A 19,616-nucleotide genomic window follows, 5' to 3' on the forward strand; every position below is an offset into this window, starting at 1 on the left:
GATTCCCCCTGTTACATAAACGTTAACAAACACAATATGCCCCCCAGGATATCCGATAATCGGATACAACAATGAACTCCTGAATACTACGCAGTGCAGTGCAAGCACTTCACACTTCACAGCGTTGGCATTTCAATTATGGCCAAAAGCAAAGTAAACTACTTAGCGGAAAGTGGCAACAAGCCACGAATGCTCCCCCATTTTTATTTAATATACAACCAGAGCAGAGCAGAGAGCGAAGGATATTTCCATCAATATTTATCAATTTTTGCTGCACCGCCACCGATTTCCAATTACAGCTCAGCTAGAAGCCAGCAAACTATCCCCCGATGGCATATTCCATTGTTAAAGACCGACCAACGTCGTTAGATTTGTTCAGTCAACTGTTGGAAATTTCGTATACTTCAATTATACACAATTTTCGTTTCAATGAGCAGGCCACAGTCCCATGGAACAGCTCCAATTCCAGCCCCAGCACCAGCCTCAGCCCTAGACACAGGTCCAGGACACAAACTCATATTTTGTGGCTGTCGTTGCAGAAGCGGAAAAGGAACCCCCAAAAAGGAAGGAACATTTACTTCAGTTATGGCAATGCCTCAATGACTCAACGATGCCGAGCTTTAGTGTTTACGCTTCAGTGTAAATGGCAGTTTGAGGAATTAGGATCACTACACCATGATGGCTATGATGGTGAGTCCTTGAACAGTGCACTGAAAGTCCGGTTTGGCTTACGGGATGTTCCAAGAAATAATTTTTATTTTTTAAATTAAATGTTTATGGAATCCTAAATATTTGTTTGCCATTTGCTCTATATTTCAATTTACTCCATGTTTCTATTTAAATTTCGAAAAAATTAATAAACATCAACAGATTCCGGGAGGGAAACTTAAATATTCCTTTTGCATGCCACAGAGTCTTCCATCTCCAACAAGTTTTAACCCAAATATGCATTGCAACCCCCCTCTCCCTTCTCTCCCCTCCGCCCCTACCGTGTGTCTACTGTGACCCATCCCATCCCTCCTCGGCCCCCAACAACCATTACATGTTTCTACTTAGTACATTTTCGCCAACTATTTCAATTTGCATAGCAAAACATTTAGCAAGCCAAAAGCCTCTGTAAGCTCCTTCAACTTAATTGTGTTTATTTGCACTAATAAAAGTTTAATTTATACTCGTACCTCCTCACTCTCTCTCTCTCTCAGCAACATCCTCCCAGAGTCATTAAATCTTGCTTGCAAAAAATAAGTAAAATATGTAGTCAAGTCATTTGTCATTGTTGTTTGATTGAACAAAGGCTGCCAGAGTTAATATTTTAGTAACTGCAAACTCTGCAGATTAAAAAGCGAACCACAAAACCCCTCGAAAGTGGCAAAAGTTAACTTCACTTCCGAGTAATTGCACATAGTTCATGCTGGTAGAGGTGGGTGTAAAACTTTCTAGAGCTGCACCACAAAAAATGACCAGCAGCCAGGAACAATGCCTCATTTGTTTGCTGTTGGTAGTGCACTCACATGCTGAGGACTGAGTTCGCAATCCTTAGTTATATGTATGGGATGTACCCTTTCTAGGAGTTGTTTAGTTTTTCGAAAAGAGGTTATTGGAGAGACAAATTAACTTGGGTGAAGTTAATTAAAGCAAATTCGTATGAAAAGGGTGTGCACAGGAGACTCCTTTGATCCCTTGAAAGTTTGTAAAAGCCCTATAATCACTCTATGACCATCATTAAGAAGCTTTCATTTATGAAACCTTATATGAATTCACACTTGATGGAAGACTTTGTTCCTGCAATAAGTGTTTAAGGGTATTTAATGCATTTACTTCTCGTTTTTCCACGCAGTACAGTGGTCAGGTGAAATACTTTTGCATACCCTCAAGAGTCCTTGGGCAATATCTTTATTTGAATAGTTCTTAATTTAAAAATGTACAAATTATTAAACTGCAGAGAAATACTTGAAAATTGACCGATGGAAGCTCGAGCAGGTTTGAAAACTAAAATAGAGGGGCAGGGCAATATGATGGGATGAATTCCGTAGGGCCGTAAAAGTATGCCTACGCGTATTTAAGCTTCAGTAACTGTATCCAAATTTGTGCGAAGAAATTGAATATGCAAGAATGAAAGATTTATTCTGCTCCTGGCAACCAAAATCCATCAGGAGGGCTTTAAAACGTTGTATATGTATATGGAATTCTCTGCTGCAAAACCCACAAATTCTGACATACACAATACATAACCTATGCAGCCTTGAAAGGCTTATCCCAAAGAATCATTCCATAACTAGCTAAATATTCTTGCATGTTATTTACAATTTGAAAATGGCCGAGAATTGACAAATTGAATAGAGTTTTGCATATCTTGAACGTTGCATTGAAAATGCGTATTTATTGCTGCCAGAGGATTTCGAAAAACTGGAAAATGTTGCAGAGTCAAGGGGCAGAACGAATGGACGAGTGGACAACAATTGCTATACTTTCAATTGCTGCATTTAAGCCAATTCAAATGGGAAGCAGCAGAAGTAGACTGACTAAAGTGCGGTATATATAATATGCCTTTGTGCCTTTGCCCCTTGCAGCATGCAGCATGCACCTGACCACACTCAGAGAAACAGGGGGAGGGCAGCGATAGGGCATTGTGCAACCAAAATGGAAACCGGACCCAGCACAGAGCTGCCACATAGCAGGAATCAATTGAAATCAACATATGCCATGTTTGTGGGGCCGAATAGGGGGACTCGCCATGGTCGAGGGAACGTGGCCCCCACGGGAGTGTGCACAACAAAAATCATTGCCGTTCCGATTGCCATGCAGCCGCATGCAGACTCTTGTGGTAATTTTGCAATTACCAATGCCTTCCAATGCTCGGTATTTCTGCTCGGTTGGGGCAGCCACTGCCACTGCCACTGAGCGTGGATCTGGGGCATGCAGGCTTAATGCGTACTTGAATATTTCATTCTGTGACGTCGGCAGCCAGCTAGCCAGCCAGCCAGCCAGCCAGCCAGCCAGCCAGCCATTTCAGCCAATAGGCTAGCACAAAAGTCTCGGCCAGAACAATGACAGCCAACAGTAGCAACAAATAAGCCCGAAAATAAACAGGGACCCGGGCTAAACAAATAACAGTAAACAACAGCAGCCGCACCAACTGCGCTAGTGTATGTGTGGCAGTGGGTTTTTGTGCAGACAATAGCTCATAAAATGAGGTTTATGCGTAAAGAGTTTGTGTATACATTCGAAGAATGTGATTTTCCCCAATGGCATTCGTACGCCTTCGACTTCGATTCCCAGATTTACGATATTTTTAGGAAGCTTTCACACCTGTTACACTTTCCATATACGCGACGGCTATCGAGTTGGCTCAAAATCTCATCACACTCTTTGATGCCGCATAACCGCTCCCTCTCGAAGCCTCTAGCAAATGGTGTACTAATCGTCTGCGCCTTTGGAGTTGTTTTCGTTCATGGAAACATTCCCCCTGTTCTCTTTGTCGGCTGGCTAAAAACTTTGCATGCTTTAGCCGGGTCTGATACTGAGCGGAAATGGGTCAATGGAACTTTATACGAGTACTGACTGCTGCAGACACCAATCGCCCGGACTAGGGCCATCGGCATCGCCATAGCCAGCGCCAGCGCCAGCGCCAGCGCCATGTAATCGTTGCAGCAAATAAATTTCAAACGCTGTCACATAAATTCGAATGATTTTTTGTTGGTTTCTCTGTGGGGTTCTTGTTTTAGTTTCGACTTTGCCGCTGGACAGTGTTGTAGCTGAAATTAAATTTGACTGCACATTGTTAATAGGTCTGCAATGTGGCCATAAAAAGGCCATAAATAAGTCTGGATCTGGCCGGCAGAGAAGCGATAGGGCTAATGAAATATGGGAAGAATAAAGCGAAAGAAGGAAGCCAAACGTTTTTTCGTTTCTTTCTGTGGGCCTCAGCTGAGAAGTATGCAAAGCCTGGGCCGGCTAATTATGTGGCTGCCACATGCACACGCAGACACACACACACACACACACACACACAGAGAACACACTCTAAAAGAAATCACTTACTGTCATAATCAAATTGCTCAACTCGGGCCAAAGTTTGGCATAACTTGAATGCGCTTATTAAATTTATTTGCCCTCAAAAAGACAAACTTTGTCTGGGTTCCCGTTCCTGTTCCCTCACTCGCTCATCTGCTGGCACTTCCCTTCTAGGTTCTTCGGCTGCTGCCTCAAGTGTTTTGCCTGCTCCTGTCCCTCCCTTGCACGTCGAGTCTTTTGGGCAAAGTTGTTGGTTACCGAATTTAAGGTTATCCACCTGCAAAAATCAATAGGCCAAATGACAGAGGCCCCGACAACAAGAGGCAAATAAGCCGCAGGCCTCTGAATAACAGTTTCCCTCGACTCGCTTCCCCTGTTGTGGGGAACGAAAGAGGTAAGCCTCTCCTTGTGGCTGGGTGAAAAGTTGGCCAACTCTATCATTGCTCGTATTTGTACAATTTTAGCTTAGTATTTACTACAGAGACTACGCTTGCGATGTCTGGCTTGATTTTACATTTTACAGCTTTTACTGCTCTAATTATGTCTGCCAAAAACACTCTCGTACAGGTACAGTTACCGCGCGAAGGACTACTCGAATTGTGTGCATTTATGCATTTGCTGGGGGCTCACAGTTCATTTTGTTGGTGTATCCACTGTTGAATCCACCTTTCCCCCACAACTTAGTTGTCACTGTCATCGCTGAATATGTAAAATCCAAATAAACTAATTCCATTAAAAGCCAAGCACGTGTCGGCGCAGATGTCAACAAATCGGCAAACTTGTCTGACAGTCAAACATACTGGTACTGGTTAATTGAAATTCCAAATTTCATTGGCCTCAAACAACTTTTCACAGCCAATGATCATGTATCATGTAAAATGTATCATGTTATGAGTGCTGAGTGGCTGACTCTACCATTACTATACTACTACTCAGAATCTACATATCTGAAAAAACAGTCATGTTTCTTTGTAAAACCGAAAGATTGAGATAAATTCTTGATTTTCGCTTTTCATTTCCTTTTCTTTGCAATGCATCACGTATCAAGAAAATGGATGCTCCATTTCAGAAAATCTGATGCACTTATTGATGAAGATATCCAGAGTAAGAAATCCTGACCCCTGATCAAGCCGTGGTGGTAAATGCGAGCGTGTCCAATGTTACGGTACATTAGGCACTGCAATGAGCACTCAATTCCTATATCAGAGAAAATATACATATCTAAAAATGCATTCATTTTCTTGCCTTCTGCAGTGGCACTATATGGCACATGATAAGATCTGGTTTCTATTAAGGCAGCATTTTGTGACTTCCGCATTTATATAAATATTTTTTTAAATATATTTTATTATCCCAACTTGAACACTAGGTGTAAGCGCATACTACTCCAAGGGAAAATCAGATCGGTTGGTTATCACTTCTGCTCAGTGTATAATAATCCACCCACTCTGTTCACGCCGTGACTCCATATAAATTCAATTAACTAACCAATTCTGTTTTATTGCATTACTGCATCCGGACAAATGCAATCAGCCGTCATTCACACGCCCCTGTTTAGACAAAGCCGTAAACTATAAATTAATTGTGTGCATATTTGAATTTGTGGCCAATTGGTAAAAAGCCAACTGCCCGCACAGGCAATATTAAAATAGATTATTTGTTGTATCCGTTCTTTTTTTTCGGTGGTCTTTGGTGGAGAAATGCTCGGGGGAAGCAATTTCAAACAATAGCACATAATAAAACTGCAAATTAATATATAGTTACGTGAACAGACATTCGGAATATTGAATGGAATACTTGTAACAGAAATGTAAATACGATTGCAATTGCCGAAAGGAAGAGGGGAGTAATAAATCCATTGAAATACTTTACATTGCAAAGTAACATGTTATATAATTGAAAAACAAATTGATTTATAAATGTTCAATCCCCTGGAAAATGTACAAGAACATATACATATAAATCGTATCGTTATCGATACGTAATGCGACGGAAAAATATATTTAACGATGGCAAACCCATTGTTTTCTATGATTCTGGCTGGAAATTGCTGCAGATAAGATGCGAATTAACTGTATTAATATACAACCCAAAAAATCTTTTACAAATTCCGTCTTGCCGGATGATGAATATAAAGTTTTTCAGTGGATTATGTGTTCGATGCTCTTTGATTCAAATTCTTGAGTGAGGTCCTTTGAAATCAACAAGTTTTCCCTATTTTACGCATCATTTTCAGTTCCCCGAATGTGACACGCACTTGCGTCATACTATGAATATTACGGGAATTTTAAATAACTGAAAACAGACGCTAACCCACACATATCCCGATAATGGAACCTGCCAACGAGCAAACGCTTATGCAAATTTCCTAGTTTCGCTTGTTTTCCCAAAAGTTTCCCTCAAACCAAGACAGGGAGGGACTAATGCAAACATTTGCCGCCTTTTAGCAGCATAATTTTCACATTTCTATATGTACATATCTGCGTATGCGCGACTCCACCCTGTAAAATATACGTGGCGTAGTGTGTCGGAGTACAAAAGAAAAGCGACTCTGGCAGCGGCGTGTTTATGTTTCGGATGCGTTGCAAAATGACATCCTGTCACATTTCCCCACCGCCATGCGTGTGAAAGAGAGTGTGCGTGTGTATGTGTGTGTGTGTGAGTGGGAGGGACATGGAGAGTGTCCATGTGCGTGCGGGTGCGGAAACCTGCACCACATATAACTACAGATATAAACGTGTGTGGGTACGCGACACCCAACTGCCAGTTCTTTAGCCGGTCCGTCAGTATGGATTGTCTGCCTGGTGCCTGCCGCCTATAAGCCACGTCACTCCGGCAAGGGAAAACGGAAGAGGTGGAGGTGGTGGCGGAGGCGGCAACAGCTGCTCAACAATCGCACGTTTTATTTAAATTTCACACACCCATACTTGAGCGAGAATAAAAACCATCACAGTGGGACAAACTGAGCAAATTGAGTGTAGAGAAAAATGGATCACCAGGCCAGTTTTGTATGCATTTTCAGATCCGTCATCAGAGAGAACGTTTCATATGAAAATGTGTATCGATAAACTCAACCCCTCAAGTCAAGTCTATAAATCTATTATTAAATATATATATCCAAGCATATGTACATATGATACCGTCGATAGCCGAGCTTTCTTTTATCACTTACAGTTTTTTTGTTGTTAATTTTCAGAGAATAATATGGATGTATCTGTTCATAAATGCATATATACATACATAACCCTTACATGTTTCACTGTGGCGCTCAAGATGTTTGCTCGGATAAGAAATAAGGATAACTCAATTGATTGCTTCGTCGGTGAAGTAGGGAACTTATATCCGACTGTTTATATTGCCTTTTCGCCGTCTTCGGCTGGGATTTTTTCGGAATGCCAGGAGTGTTTTTTCTCAAAATTTTCTTTCATAAAAACCTTCTCCTGGCAAATGTGACAAACTGCAAACTAGTCGTTCTGAATTGATGAAACGCCAAAAATTGTTCACTCCATTTATATATAGAATTAAAGATAATACTCCCACTGTGCTTGGGCCACGTTGAGGCAGGTTAAATGAACAAATTCCTCCGCACACACGCCGGACAGCCACCCTAAAATTTCTTTCATCACACACAGAGAGGCGCACAGGCACACATGCTCACCGGCTGGAGTTTTATACGCATTTAATGAGACAATATTGAAATTAACATTATTTTTTATGATTTTGATTTTATAAGTAGGCACTTTGGGCTGTCATAAAAGAGCCGGAATACGGATGTACGGAATGCCGGGATGTGTACGTTAGTATGCGCATTTATAGCCGCTTTTGGAAAATAAGGGAAATAATAAAACTCCAAAATGGTCCACAGAGCTCGGGCTAAGCCCCAACAAGATTGTTTTCAGGTTGTTTGGCCATTTCGGGGCTGAGTGACTTGGAAAGCAGAGGCTCTAAGGACCTTATAAACGTAGGCCCTGAAAGTAGAAATTGAAGGACGGTTTCAAAAGATCCCCTCTTATTATAAAAGTAATAACTCATCAATTTGTATTAATCCGATTATAATTCCTATACATATACATACATAATATACTCCGGGAAAACCCTCTGCAGTATCTCACATTTAGACCAGCGCAAACACCCAGTGGATGCCCCAAAATGGATATAAATTATTTGCATACAATTTTAATGGCCACAGGCCATGAAGAGGGCTCAGTTGGCAATTTGGCTAAGTAGTGCGAAAGGCCACAGGTCGGGGACCGTAAGCCCAGTCCGGCATTTGTGCAAAAACCGCAAAATGACAACAATTGGCGGCATATTAACTGTGAAATGCAGCTGCAAATATGTCAAACATACATATGTACCTACGAATGCTCGTACATAAAGTTACATATTAAGCATACATACATACATACATACATACATACGTTCATGGAAGGGGTAGAGTGAGGTGAGCATTTACATTAATTGCATTGGCCGCAGGTGGTCCATGGACCCTCCTCTCCCTCCGCTCAAATTCAAAAATCCCCAAAGTGGTTTAAAGACTTAAATGCAATTAGAGTAATTAGCCCGCTTCGATGTTAATTAAATTTCCGTTTATGTAGTTTGATTGAGTGGAAAATTATTATCGAATTTTATCAGAAAAGGATTTTGCAACCAATAAACCAATCACGAAATCGACTTACGCCACGCCAAGATCGTTCAGGTTTTCGGCAAAAATGGTAAACTAGTGGAATAGTACACATGTACATAACCCTGAGCTGAAACTGACGACGCCACAAGCCCAAAAGCACACAGTAAGGACTGCCTAAGATGTACACCAGCCCAGGCCCAGCAGTGAAGAGTAGAGTCAAAGGTCTGGACAGGATTCTAAGAACAAAAAATATAAAAAATATATCGCGATGACCACGATGATTCCTTCGTGAGCCAAACCCCGGATTTGAAACTTCTTTGTTGAAGCTCTGCTCCAGTTGAGTCTCTCATGTGCCAGGATCTCCACTGTTTTACATGTTTCTCCAACTTGGCAGGGAATATGCTGAGTTCCATTTTATATGCTTATATGTAGCACATGTAGGAGTAATATACATATGTACATTCTAGTATAATCTTTTAGGGCAAAAACTTTCTGCAGGTTGTGGCTTTTGCTGCGGCAGGGAGCGTGGGATTGGCAACCCAATGGCATTGGTACAAGGGCGAGACACACCTACGTTCATAAATGTAATGCAATTTCGAGTTGAACTTTATTTAATTGAGTATTTGGGTGTTAAGGTTGGCGTCGGCACACACAGATGCACACGAGCACTCCACAGAGATGTCAGGTTTATGAGAATAGTTGGATGAGGCTTTCGGAGCTTTGTGGAACTTTGTCTTTAATTTTCCGAAGTGGCGGCACCACACAAGCCACTCAACATTTTACCTGGAGTTGGAAACCCTCGAAACTATAATTTGCCCGGCTCTATTCGATATTAATCTTTGCGAGTGTACGACTCAGCAGCCATTCTTTGCCATGGGATATTCTCATCCGAAACCGAAACGTAAACATTTTTCTATGATTATTTCAATTGGTATTCCGATGCAGTAGAGTGCAATGGGAGTGTAATGCAGGTCATAAAATAGCTGGAGAGAAGAAGAGGAAGAGAGAGAAAAGCTTTTGTGGCAGGGGCCATAAAAAATGCTCAACAATAAATAAGAAACAAAAAGCGTTGCACCCTCCGAGACGCACTCGGGCTTACATGAGTTTATTATGCTGTACAAGGCATTATCCTCACATGTGGGTCTTGTGTCCTGTGTGTGTGAGTGTATGTGTGTGTGTGTGTGTGTGCAGTGAAGCATCATTTTATTTATGCTCATAATGCTGCGCAATGAATAATTATGCAAATTGTCCGGCTTATGGTCAAGCCGCTTTGGTAGTACTCGAATCCTTGACCATGGATGCTGTCCATGCTACCCCATTCCTTATCTCCCTTGGCTCCCTTGGTTCCCATTGCAAATTGCAGGATTCTGCTAAATTAAGCAGACATTCAGACCAAACCACCCACACTAAAACGCAGAAAATATTGCGCTTTTCCGGGCGAACAGTTTTAAACGTCACTAGCAAAACAAAATAATTATCAGCAGCAAAAAACAAAAACTTTGTACTTTTTCGCGCCTTTCCAACTTTTTGTGCGGCCTTTGGGGACGAAAGTTTCACTGCACCCTAGACACCGATCCGATCCGACCCAGAATCAGACCCCACGCACAGCCTTTGGCCATTTCCCCACCAACTTTAAGCTTATAAAACTTGGGCAAAAGTCTGGGCGGATCAAGGCTTAATCGCCCGCCGCTTTATAAATCAAATCTTGAAATCAAAACAAAAAGTTTTGCCTTGGACAAGTCGGGAGTTTTCGAATATGTATGTATTTGGGTGCATAATATTTATTATCTCACAGCTGTTGACTGGCGAATAAATCAATATCGTATTAACTGCTTAGGCGGGCCACAAACTTTTACCTAAATACTGCCCCCAAAGCACATAAATAACGAAAATGTCAAAAACTTTTCTTCTCTCTGCTGGCCGGAGGAGTCAGCGGCCCTGCTTGAGCAACAACTGAACTGGACAAGAAGCCAAATGGTCTCGCACGGGAACGGCGCCTGTCTCTGACACTTCCCTAACGTGTTCTTATACTCTTTCAGGGGGTTTTATGATTTTCAACACCTAATTGGGATGGTATTACATTACTGAGCATCATCAACATTCGAATCAAAATAGTCCTTCTATTTCTAAAACTGAGTTGGATACAACGCCGGAAAACCAACAAATTTAGATCAATATTCTATAAGTAATAATTGCTACGGGGTAATGTATTTTAAAAGGTATATAACGCTTCGGCTCGCCATCCTTTCATTCTTGTTCCAATTACTCTCTATTAATTTGAGACTCGACCTCGATGTGGAGAAAGAAATTAATTGAATAAATCCGCGGCAGAACCTGCACTCCCATAGACTCCCCTTCTCAGTTGATTAATGTAAAACTCTTTGAGCTGCATACAAGTTTTAATGAAAAACGGCAGTCGATTAATCAGATCAAATGCAATCGATAGGATCCAATTACTTGCGCGACTCGAATTTCAGCCAAAAGCCATCCTTCGGCTGCAGATTGTGGCCCATGATGTTATCGAGCAGATTTGTCGATGTCTTTTGAGCAGGCACTAACCTGAAGCCCAGAATCAGCTGGTAGACGATAGACTTGAGCTCCATGAGGGCCAGTCGGCTGCCAATGCAGTTCCGAGGACCCACTCCGAAGGGCAGGAAGGTGCCGGGCCTAATCTCATCCCTGCGCTCATCCGAAAAGCGCTGGGGATCGAAGCGTTCCGGCTCGGCAAAATTCTCGGGATCGTGGTGCAGAGGAAAAATGGGTATCTGCAGAATATCGCCCTTCTTGGCGGAGAACAACTTCTCCCCGCTCTCGTCACACAAGTCGATGTCTTTGTTGCACTCGCGATCTGTGGCTATGGATGGGGGCCACTTCCGAAGCCCCTCTTGGACAACCATGTCCAGGTACTTCATTCGCGTCAGTCTGTCGAAGGTGAGAGGCTCGCCACCCAGCTCCCTGTCGACCGACAGAATCTCACTGTACAATTCAGACTGCACTTCGGGGTTCATGCAAAGCTCGTAGGAGAGGAAGCAGAGGGCCGAGGATATGATCTGGAAGCCCGCGAAGAAGAAAAGCAGACACTGGGCCAGGAGATCCTCATCGGTGAAATCTGCGTACTGACTGGAGTCCTTTGATTGGTTGACCAGCTCAGCATGCCTCAGCTGCTTGGCCTCCATCAGCAGATGGATCATGTCGGGACGCAGCACATTGTGCTCCTTGCGATACCTCATGGCCACCTTCACTAGACTTGTGAAATAGTCAATCTTCTCGTAGTCCAGGACCTGAATGCGCAGCAGCTGGGGGAACGAAACACCAAATTAGAGACCCATTAAGTATCCCAGACTCACCTTCATTAGTCGCGGCACCAGGGCATGGAGTACAGCCTTGACAATTGACCAGACGCTAATCTTTGACAGGGACTGTCCGATTCGAAAGAATTCGTTGTCTTTCCGCCTGAATGAGTTCACGCTGAGACCAAAGGCGACGGTGGCAATCACATCGTTGGCGAAACGCGTAAAGTAATCCTTCATTTCCAGCTCAATGGCCCCGGTATTCGATTGTGCCAACTGCTCCCCAATATGCCGAACTGCCTTCTCGCTGCACGACTGGATTAGCTGGTACATGACCCTCATTTTGGTCCCAGTGAAGGCGGGGGTCAGAATGTAGCGCATCTCCCTCCAGCGGGCATCCTTCAGCGAGATGAGGCTCTTCGCAAGAATCGACTCCTGCACGTTGTTGTGCATGCTGTGGTGGTTGACGAAATGGTCGAACTCCTTGATGCCCACCAGCTTGATCAGGTCGGGATCGCGCAGGAAGATGAGGGGATCTCTCAGGGCGTACACACCATAGACCCTGCTCCCCTGGTACTGCATGTGCTGCTCGATCATATACTTCAGCACGGGCAGACCCGTAAACATACCCCTGATTGGAATAGTGCCCAGAAGGGGCTTGGGCTTGGCATGTGGCACGCCCCTCTCGGTGAGTATACCGTAGTTGGCCACGGACCACTTGTAAAGCAGAACGAGCAGCACGGCGACCAGCGAGAGCACAACGATCCATTTTTCCATGATGTCAGAAAGTCTTAATTGAACCGCACAAGTGAAACGCTGGAAATTAACTGATACATACGATTATACTGATGATATTATAGAGGGGGGAGCTCTCTCCGGAAAGCTATCAAAAGCTCCGCTGAAAAGCTTGAGCTTTCTTCGTTTTGTTATCAAGCGATCGACTTTGAGTGGTTTCCGGTCACTATCCATATCAAAATACGAAATGTTTTATCTGCGCTTAGATCTGAAATATTAGTGGCTTTGTTTTATTTGGCGGTTGACTGCAGTGGCAATCACATAATCAAAAATTCCATTAGACAAATTGCTTTCAAATGGAATGAATTAAAAGGCATGTGGTTTCATGTTGCATTCCTTATTTGTCCAATGAAAAATGAATTGAAATAACACATGTTCGGAAAACGTTCATCCTGGCCATCCTGGGCCACCCTTTGCCCGCCCTACCCCGTCCTTGATTCGAATAAGTTTCAAAAGAAATCAATATGCTCCCAATTAAATGCAACAACTACAAAACAGAAATCCACAAAAACCTGGCAAAAATACTGCAATATCATCAGCAATTTAGGCAAAAACTGCATTTAGCTGGGAGTCGATGCAAGACGCGTGCCACAACAAAAATCAAATGAAAATCTATGTCTACAGCCATACCCTGTACTCTGTTTCCTTTCCTTATATTAGTGGTCGAAGCGGCCCTATCTACACAAACAAATGCCTAAAAGCTATACATCCTTCTGGCCTCCGAATACCATGTATAAAAGGCCAAACATCAAAGCCCTTTAGTGAAATCTATAAAAGGTCCTAGCTGGGCGAGTCAGCAAGGCATTTCATTGGAAACACACACCCAAGCAACTGTAAGCAATGTTTGAAGACATCCAATTGATCTACATGAACGTCTGCATATTGCGATTCTGGGCCTTGCTCTACGACCGAAATGTGAAGCGGTATGTCTGCATCTGCCTGGCTTCTGTTCACATCTTCACGCAGGTGGTGTACATGGTGACCACCCAAGAGGGAATCACTGGCATAATCCGCAACTGCTACATGTTGGTCCTGTGGATCAATACGGTGCTGAGGGCCGTCCTACTCTTGCAGGATCAGGACGGCTATGTGGGGTTGATCCAGAGCCTGACCAGCGCCTACTACGATCTGGCGAGCGAGAAGGACTTGTACATAGACGGTATGCTGGACGACCTGAATCGACAGGGTATGTTGATGGCCAGGGGCAATCTGTTCTTTGGTCTGCTCACCTGCGTGGGCTTCGGCCTCTACCCCCTAAGCACAAGCGAAAGAGGTGAGTGGGAAATCACTATCAAAGATCAAATTGCCAGAGAGCATGGCTTCTTTTCCCATCCACACGCAGTGCTCCCTTTTGGCAGCCGGATACCTGGTGTCGATGAGTACACAACCCCCTACTACCAGCTGTGGTACGTCTTTCAGATGCTCATCACCCCCATGGGCTGTTGCATGTACATTCCCTACACGAGCCTCATTGTGGCCTTCATTATGTTCGGCATTGTCCGCTGCAAGGCCCTGCAGTACCGCCTACGCCACCTGGCCGTCCGTCATCCGGCAGGGCAGCGCAATTCGAGGCACCTGGCTGCCGAGATATGCGAATGCATTCGCTATCAGCAGAGCATAATAGCGTATGTGGACAAAATCAGTGGCCTGACCACCATGATGTTCCTCTTCGAGCTGCTGGCCTTTTCCGCCCTACTCTGTGCGCTTCTCTTCATGCTTATCATTGTAAGAAGGCAGCGCGTTAGATATCCATGAGGCAATACATAGTAGTTCCCATTCTGACAGGTTGACTCCACCAGCCAACTGATTATCATCTGTCTCTACATCAACATGATACTGGCCCAAATCCTGGCGCTTTATTGGTACGCTAACGAGCTGAGGGAACAGAGTCTGGCCGTGGCCATGGCTGCGTACGACACGGAGTGGTACACCTTCGAAATTCCCCTACGGAAGAACATTCTGTTCATGATATTGAGAGCCCAGCGTCCGGCTTCTGTGAGAGACCAAACAAATACAAAAAATGGACTTTAATTTGACCTTGACTCCTTTAATGTTTCAGATATTTCTGGGAAACGTTCGTCCCATTAACTTGGAACTGTTCCAGAATCTACTCAACACAACTTACACATTTTTTACGGTCCTTAAACGGGTCTATGGATAAACTTGTGGAAAGAATTCAACTTATGCATGATTGTTCATGTAGTTCACATATTGCACATATAATGGGCATCACTTGAATTGAAAACTCCGTTCACAATTGCGCACATTTCACAATTGAATGAATCATGTTAAAACAAAAACCGATTTTATATATATTACAAATAAAAATCGCCATGCTCTACTCAATTGTTGTACCCGGTATCTGAAGAGTAAAAGGGTATATTGTATTTTATAAAGTCGATAAAGTCGATACCACTACAGCGACCGTCCACCATTTCAGGAGCCCCAACACTTTTAATATCAGGTGAAACTTTTACTGAAATTCCTCCCAATCGGATAATTATTACAGCCAGAATTAGACCTACTCTAAGCCTCTAAGGGTATCTCAATAGTCGTAATAACGACTAGACCTCCCGCTGCTTTTGTTCTCTTTCATTTTCTGCATTTCGTTGTGGTTAACGCTGCATTTCCCACTTTTTGCATACTCTCTACCAGCTAAAAAAATATATATACCATGAATGTACATACATATATGGTAGAGCAGGAATCAAATAGGAAAGATGAAGGAGGCATGGAACGTGCGCGATAAAAAATTTGTTTGCTAAAGTTGTCAACGAACTTTTTTGACTGCCATCCGCTGGCAGGTCGCCGCAGGTCGCCGAGGTGCGAGAAATGCCAAGCAGGATGCAGCCACTGACAGCCGGAGGGCAAGAGCAGGAGCGCCAAAGGAGCCCAAGGCAAGCAAATTTCAATTTGCTTGACACTGTGCAGGTGAAATGCGGAAAATGCATTCCGCAAAAGGAGAATTAAGTTCATTAAAATCTACGTAATGATAATGGCAAAGAAACTTTTAACATTAATTCAGTGCTGTACAAGTTCCACAGAAATATTTTATGTATTCGAAATAAATTTGTCTAAAGTGGCAAAGGATCCTTTAAACGCTCTTCCAATGAAAAATCCGTCCTCTTTTGGAACTGCCCCTAATGTTTGGATCTGTTGACTTTCCATGAGGATTCCATTAACCAGCGCTGCCCCACACACGAATTCCGAGTGGCCGTACTTCTTCTAAGACCTAAGGGGAGTTTCCCTTTTATAATTTTCCTTATTTATCAGAACCCTCATTAATTTTCCCCTACACATACATATTAACTTGGAAAATGGTTTGAAAGTATTGTAATTGATAACTTAATAGAGACCAAGGCCCTGCATGATCGAAGAAGTGTCGTAGATTTCATTGACCGAGCACAGATTGATGAAGATCGGATTGCGGCCGCTGCGGCAATCGGTGGCCGACCTATCGCCGCTCTGGTAGACAGGGGCGTTCACATCGCTGGCCCGCACAAAGTTGCAGGTCATGTACTGGTGGACACTGAGCAGCCACTGACCCGCCCCGTTGCTGGTGTTGCGGGACTCCCGCAGGATGCCGCAGCCCACGTGAGTGGTGCTGTCCCGCACGAGCTGTGTGAAGTAGGCAATGCACTTGCTGATGCGCAAGTGGAGAATTCTGTGAGAGTCAAGTGAGAGGTATGGTGGATTCGACAGAGCCCCTACCTGCTGATGGGAGGACTGTAGGCGATGATATCGCGCATTGTGCACTCCTTGTACTCGGCAAACATCTGCTCCAGCGTGGCCTTGATCACCTCGTCCTCGGTGTGGTATTCGACTGTACGATCGGTGGCTGAGGCAGGATCCGGTCGTTCGGGGGATCCCTGCCAGCCGCCCTCGGCCACCACCTGGGCGACGTTGCGGAACTGCTCGCTGTTGCGGCAATGATCGTTGACCAGGGCGCACCGCTTCACATTCAGCTCGGCAAAGCTGGCCAGCTCCGGGTCCCACTGGAGCGTGGCCATGCGCGTGGCCGGACTGAAGCCCAGCAGATCTCCTCTGGCGATCCGATCGCGGTACTCGTTCAGCTCGTTAAGAATCATGTTGCGACGGGTGGGCGTGATGCGAACCACATGCGCATCCGGACTGCAACTGTCCGCCAATTCCTGCAACGGCGAAGGCATTGTAAGAATTGAACCCACTGGCCATTACCCTACTCTTACGCCAAAATTGTTGCAGGCGATGTGCTTCTCGGGGCCGGGACAAAGCGCAGGATCGCAGTAGTCGAAGGCCTGCGCTACTGGAGTGCTAGTGCTCCAGAGCTGCCACAGCAGCAGCAGCAGCAGCCACTTTGTGTCCAACATCTTGATGAGGCAGCCAACTTAGCCAGCTCTGACCTCGCGGGCGGTCTTTTATAGAGTTCGACCCCAAATCGATTACTGGTCAGGCGGATCTATCACTTGACTCAATTCGACACCCCACCAGCCCCGATTCGGTACACAGCACTTTCTGGAAGCAAAGACCAATGGAGTGCAAGCACTTCACCACTTTATTCATTCCCTCACGTCATTAAAATCCCGCGGTCTCTTCAATGTCACCCACATTATTGGCGTCGACCACTTCGATACGATCGCATAGGAACGCATAGAGCTTGCTCTTACCGGTGCTGCACTTTTCTCCGGGAATGGTGGCCACCTCGTAGTGCGGATTGCTGTTCACGTTGGCCCGCGAGAAGTGACAGAGAAGGGTCAGGGTAATAGTGTCATTGCCACCCTGATCGGACTTGTAGCGAATGGCGCAGCCCATGCGATTCCCATTGTCCTGGAGGAGGGGTATGTAGTGGCCTACACAGACTCTAGTGCGAGCATGGGATGGATGAAAGGTAAATGAGACTGCTCGAGCCGAGAATCCATTCACTCACCCTTCGGCCAGGGGCATAATCCTATGATCCTTGTCCATGTGGCAGCCTAAGAGATCATGGTATAATGTGGGCAGAAGCTTGTTCACCACACGACGGGCGACATTGCTGCGCCTCTCCATCGTGCCGCTCAGCTGGGTGGTGGCCACATAGTGATACTTCTCAGTGTTTGCGCAGTACTTGCCCTCCATGTCGCACTGACGCACCAGCAGGCTGGCCAACCTCTCCAGAGTGGGGTCCCACCTCATGGTGGGCATGCGGCCAGCGACCGAGAAGTTGCCCACCCCACTGGCCACGTAGTTCCGCATGATATTTATGCTCTGGAGAATGCTCTGCCTCAGGCCGCCGTTCACAAAGATGATACGATTGCCCTTGCCACAGGCCGGGGCGAACTCCTGCGAATGAGTTGAGAGCTGCACCACGTGCGTCCCCACATACACATGAACATACCTTGGTCCCAATGCAGCCCACATGGTTCATCTGAGGTGAGCAGAGATCGGGTCTGCACAGGTTCTTGCTCGCCACCGTGGGCTTCTCTTCAAGAAATCCCTCTGCTGCGAGGAACAGCACTGAGAGCAGAAATAGTGGGCAAATCATTCGGTAGCACCTTCCGTTTATCATCGCCAGCGTGGCACGTATAACTCAGACCGCGGATCAAGCTAATTGCTTTTCTTTATTCAGTGCTATCGGTGTGACCGATTCAATGGAGGGTGGCTAATTGCAGAGCATTCGCATTGACATGCTCCTCGGTCGAGCAGAGACCCTGGTAGGTGGCATGTGTGCCAGAAGAGCACCGTACGCCCGGATGCGAACTCTCTTCGTACACTCGCTGGCTGGCAATCTTTCCCCGCGAGAACTGGCAGAGTACTGCGTAAAAGTGCTGGCTACCGCTGCCGGCATGCCGCTCAATCAACGCACAGCCAATGTGGTCTGCCTGGTCTTGAACCAGCTGGGTGAAGTAGCCGCGGCATTTACTGTAATCGAAGCTCGTCTTAGATCATTCGGTCCATCCCATCACATCCGGCTTACCCATCTTTCGGCGGCCTCTTGGCATTGATGTGATCCGTCGTACAGCTCTTGTGATCGTCAATCCAGAACTTCAGCACATACTGCAGAACCGACTCTGCTGTCTTCTCATGGTGCACCCATCGCGTGCTCCCATATATGTAGGAAACATATTTGAACGCGTTCGTATTGCTGCAGTACTCCTGCAAATTATCGCAGCCTCGCAGGGCGAACTTGGCCAGGCCTGCCAGCTCCTCGCTCCATCGCAAGGTGGTCATCCTGGCGGCTGGGCGGAATGGCGGGTATCTCCCCAGAGCTATGCCATTGCGGAATGAGTTTAAGCTGGACAGCAGCTGGGCCCGGAGATGCATGGAAAACTTCAAGATGGCCGCTCCAGCTCCACAGCTCTCGTCAAAGTCCTTGCACAGAAAAAGTTTCCACTATCCGCCAGAATACGTAAATTCTATGCGAACTTACCCCATAATTCTCACAGGCAATGTGCTTACTCATTGGCGGGCAGAGATCATTGCTGCAGTAGTCAGTGGATCCCACCCTATTGCTGATCAGGAACAGACAGAGCGCTAAGCTTAGCTTGAACCACATTTCGAGTTAAGAATCTGGCTCAAATGAGGGCCACGCATCCCAGACTGTGGTCGCTTGAGCGAAAAATTACACGGAAGTACTTTAAAGAAGCGTGAACAAAGTGAAAACGTTTGGCCTTAGAAATATCTCACGGCTATTATCGCGTATAACATCTGTACATCTCTCTAGAGAACACTTCTTATTGAGTAACACCTCGAAGGAGTGGACCAGGTAAAACCAGCTACCGCTCTGTCGTTCCCTAACAATGTACATATGCCATTTTTTACCCTTGACTATACCGATTTTCTACCTAATCTACCCATTCAGTTGCGAATGGGTTTCCAATCACAGTGTAAATACATCATTTACATCCTAATACTTTAAAATAAATCAATCAAAAATA

General features: G+C 45.1%; 5 protein-coding genes across 6 annotated transcripts; 1 reads left to right on the forward strand and 4 right to left on the reverse strand.

Moving 5' to 3' along the window:
- Window positions 1-11,018: 11,018 nt before the first annotated feature.
- LOC108160915 (probable cytochrome P450 9h1) lies at window positions 11,019-12,741 on the reverse strand. The gene is made up of 2 exons (XM_017295193.2): window positions 11,986-12,741; window positions 11,019-11,934 (listed from the first exon to the last, which is right to left on the reverse strand). Exons 1-2 carry the CDS (start codon window positions 12,703-12,705, stop codon window positions 11,092-11,094), a joined length of 1,563 nt encoding a protein of 520 aa, XP_017150682.1. The 5' UTR covers window positions 12,706-12,741; the 3' UTR covers window positions 11,019-11,091.
- Window positions 12,742-13,430: 689 nt separating this feature from the next.
- Window positions 13,431-15,001, forward strand: LOC117188317 (odorant receptor 49b-like). Its single transcript, XM_033391970.1, has 4 exons — window positions 13,431-13,996; window positions 14,066-14,448; window positions 14,509-14,718; window positions 14,783-15,001. The coding sequence occupies exons 1-4, from the start codon at window positions 13,564-13,566 to the stop codon at window positions 14,882-14,884; spliced, it is 1,128 nt and encodes a 375-aa protein (XP_033247861.1). The 5' UTR covers window positions 13,431-13,563; the 3' UTR covers window positions 14,885-15,001.
- A 942-nt stretch (window positions 15,002-15,943) lies between these two features.
- LOC108161009 (antigen 5 like allergen Cul n 1) lies at window positions 15,944-17,087 on the reverse strand. Of its 2 annotated transcripts, none has more exons than XM_017295317.2 (3): window positions 16,932-17,087; window positions 16,435-16,874; window positions 15,944-16,366 (listed from the first exon to the last, which is right to left on the reverse strand). In XM_017295317.2, the coding sequence occupies exons 1-3, from the start codon at window positions 17,070-17,072 to the stop codon at window positions 16,069-16,071; spliced, it is 879 nt and encodes a 292-aa protein (XP_017150806.1). In that variant the 5' UTR covers window positions 17,073-17,087; the 3' UTR covers window positions 15,944-16,068. The 2 variants fall into 2 exon arrangements, with proteins under 2 accessions (XP_017150806.1, XP_017150805.1); XM_017295316.2 differs by having other exon boundaries at window positions 15,944-16,387.
- A 127-nt stretch (window positions 17,088-17,214) lies between these two features.
- LOC108160977 (antigen 5 like allergen Cul n 1) lies at window positions 17,215-18,274 on the reverse strand. Its single transcript, XM_017295277.2, has 3 exons — window positions 18,077-18,274; window positions 17,630-18,021; window positions 17,215-17,563 (listed from the first exon to the last, which is right to left on the reverse strand). Exons 1-3 carry the CDS (start codon window positions 18,245-18,247, stop codon window positions 17,278-17,280), a joined length of 849 nt encoding a protein of 282 aa, XP_017150766.1. The 5' UTR covers window positions 18,248-18,274; the 3' UTR covers window positions 17,215-17,277.
- Window positions 18,275-18,280: 6 nt separating this feature from the next.
- Window positions 18,281-19,295, reverse strand: LOC108160978 (antigen 5 like allergen Cul n 1). Its single transcript, XM_017295278.2, has 3 exons — window positions 19,109-19,295; window positions 18,656-19,050; window positions 18,281-18,600 (listed from the first exon to the last, which is right to left on the reverse strand). Exons 1-3 carry the CDS (start codon window positions 19,232-19,234, stop codon window positions 18,327-18,329), a joined length of 795 nt encoding a protein of 264 aa, XP_017150767.1. The 5' UTR covers window positions 19,235-19,295; the 3' UTR covers window positions 18,281-18,326.
- Window positions 19,296-19,616: the final 321 nt, after the last annotated feature.

The sequence above is a fragment of the Drosophila miranda genome, chromosome 3, assembly GCF_003369915.1.
Source record: "Drosophila miranda strain MSH22 chromosome 3, D.miranda_PacBio2.1, whole genome shotgun sequence".
NCBI classification, from domain to species: domain Eukaryota; kingdom Metazoa; phylum Arthropoda; class Insecta; order Diptera; family Drosophilidae; genus Drosophila; species Drosophila miranda.

Bases quoted from the DNA above. Each gene is read 5' to 3' on its own strand.
- LOC108160915 (XM_017295193.2), bottom strand. From the start codon at position 12,705: ATGGAAAAATGGATCGTTGTGCTCTCGCTGGTCGCCGTGCTGCTCGTT. The intron at 11,935-11,985 runs GTGAGTCTGGGA...TCGTTCCCCCAG, and splicing joins TGGTGCCGCGACTAATGAAG to CTGCTGCGCATTCAGGTCCT.
- LOC117188317 (XM_033391970.1), top strand. From the start codon at position 13,564: ATGTTTGAAGACATCCAATTGATCTACATGAACGTCTGCATATTGCGA. The intron at 13,997-14,065 runs GTGAGTGGGAAA...ATCCACACGCAG, and splicing joins CCTAAGCACAAGCGAAAGAG to TGCTCCCTTTTGGCAGCCGG. The intron at 14,449-14,508 runs GTAAGAAGGCAG...CCATTCTGACAG, and splicing joins TTCTCTTCATGCTTATCATT to GTTGACTCCACCAGCCAACT.
- LOC108161009 (XM_017295316.2), bottom strand. From the start codon at position 17,072: ATGTTGGACACAAAGTGGCTGCTGCTGCTGCTGCTGTGGCAGCTCTGG. The intron at 16,875-16,931 runs GTAAGAGTAGGG...TCGCCGTTGCAG, and splicing joins TCGCCTGCAACAATTTTGGC to GAATTGGCGGACAGTTGCAG. The intron at 16,388-16,434 runs GTAGGGGCTCTG...TGACTCTCACAG, and splicing joins TACAGTCCTCCCATCAGCAG to AATTCTCCACTTGCGCATCA.
- LOC108160977 (XM_017295277.2), bottom strand. From the start codon at position 18,247: ATGATAAACGGAAGGTGCTACCGAATGATTTGCCCACTATTTCTGCTC. The intron at 18,022-18,076 runs GTATGTTCATGT...ACTCATTCGCAG, and splicing joins TGGGCTGCATTGGGACCAAG to GAGTTCGCCCCGGCCTGTGG. The intron at 17,564-17,629 runs GTGAGTGAATGG...TGCTCGCACTAG, and splicing joins ATTATGCCCCTGGCCGAAGG to AGTCTGTGTAGGCCACTACA.
- LOC108160978 (XM_017295278.2), bottom strand. From the start codon at position 19,234: ATGTGGTTCAAGCTAAGCTTAGCGCTCTGTCTGTTCCTGATCAGCAAT. The intron at 19,051-19,108 runs GTAAGTTCGCAT...TTTCTGTGCAAG, and splicing joins TTGCCTGTGAGAATTATGGG to GACTTTGACGAGAGCTGTGG. The intron at 18,601-18,655 runs GTAAGCCGGATG...CTTCGATTACAG, and splicing joins AAGAGGCCGCCGAAAGATGG to TAAATGCCGCGGCTACTTCA.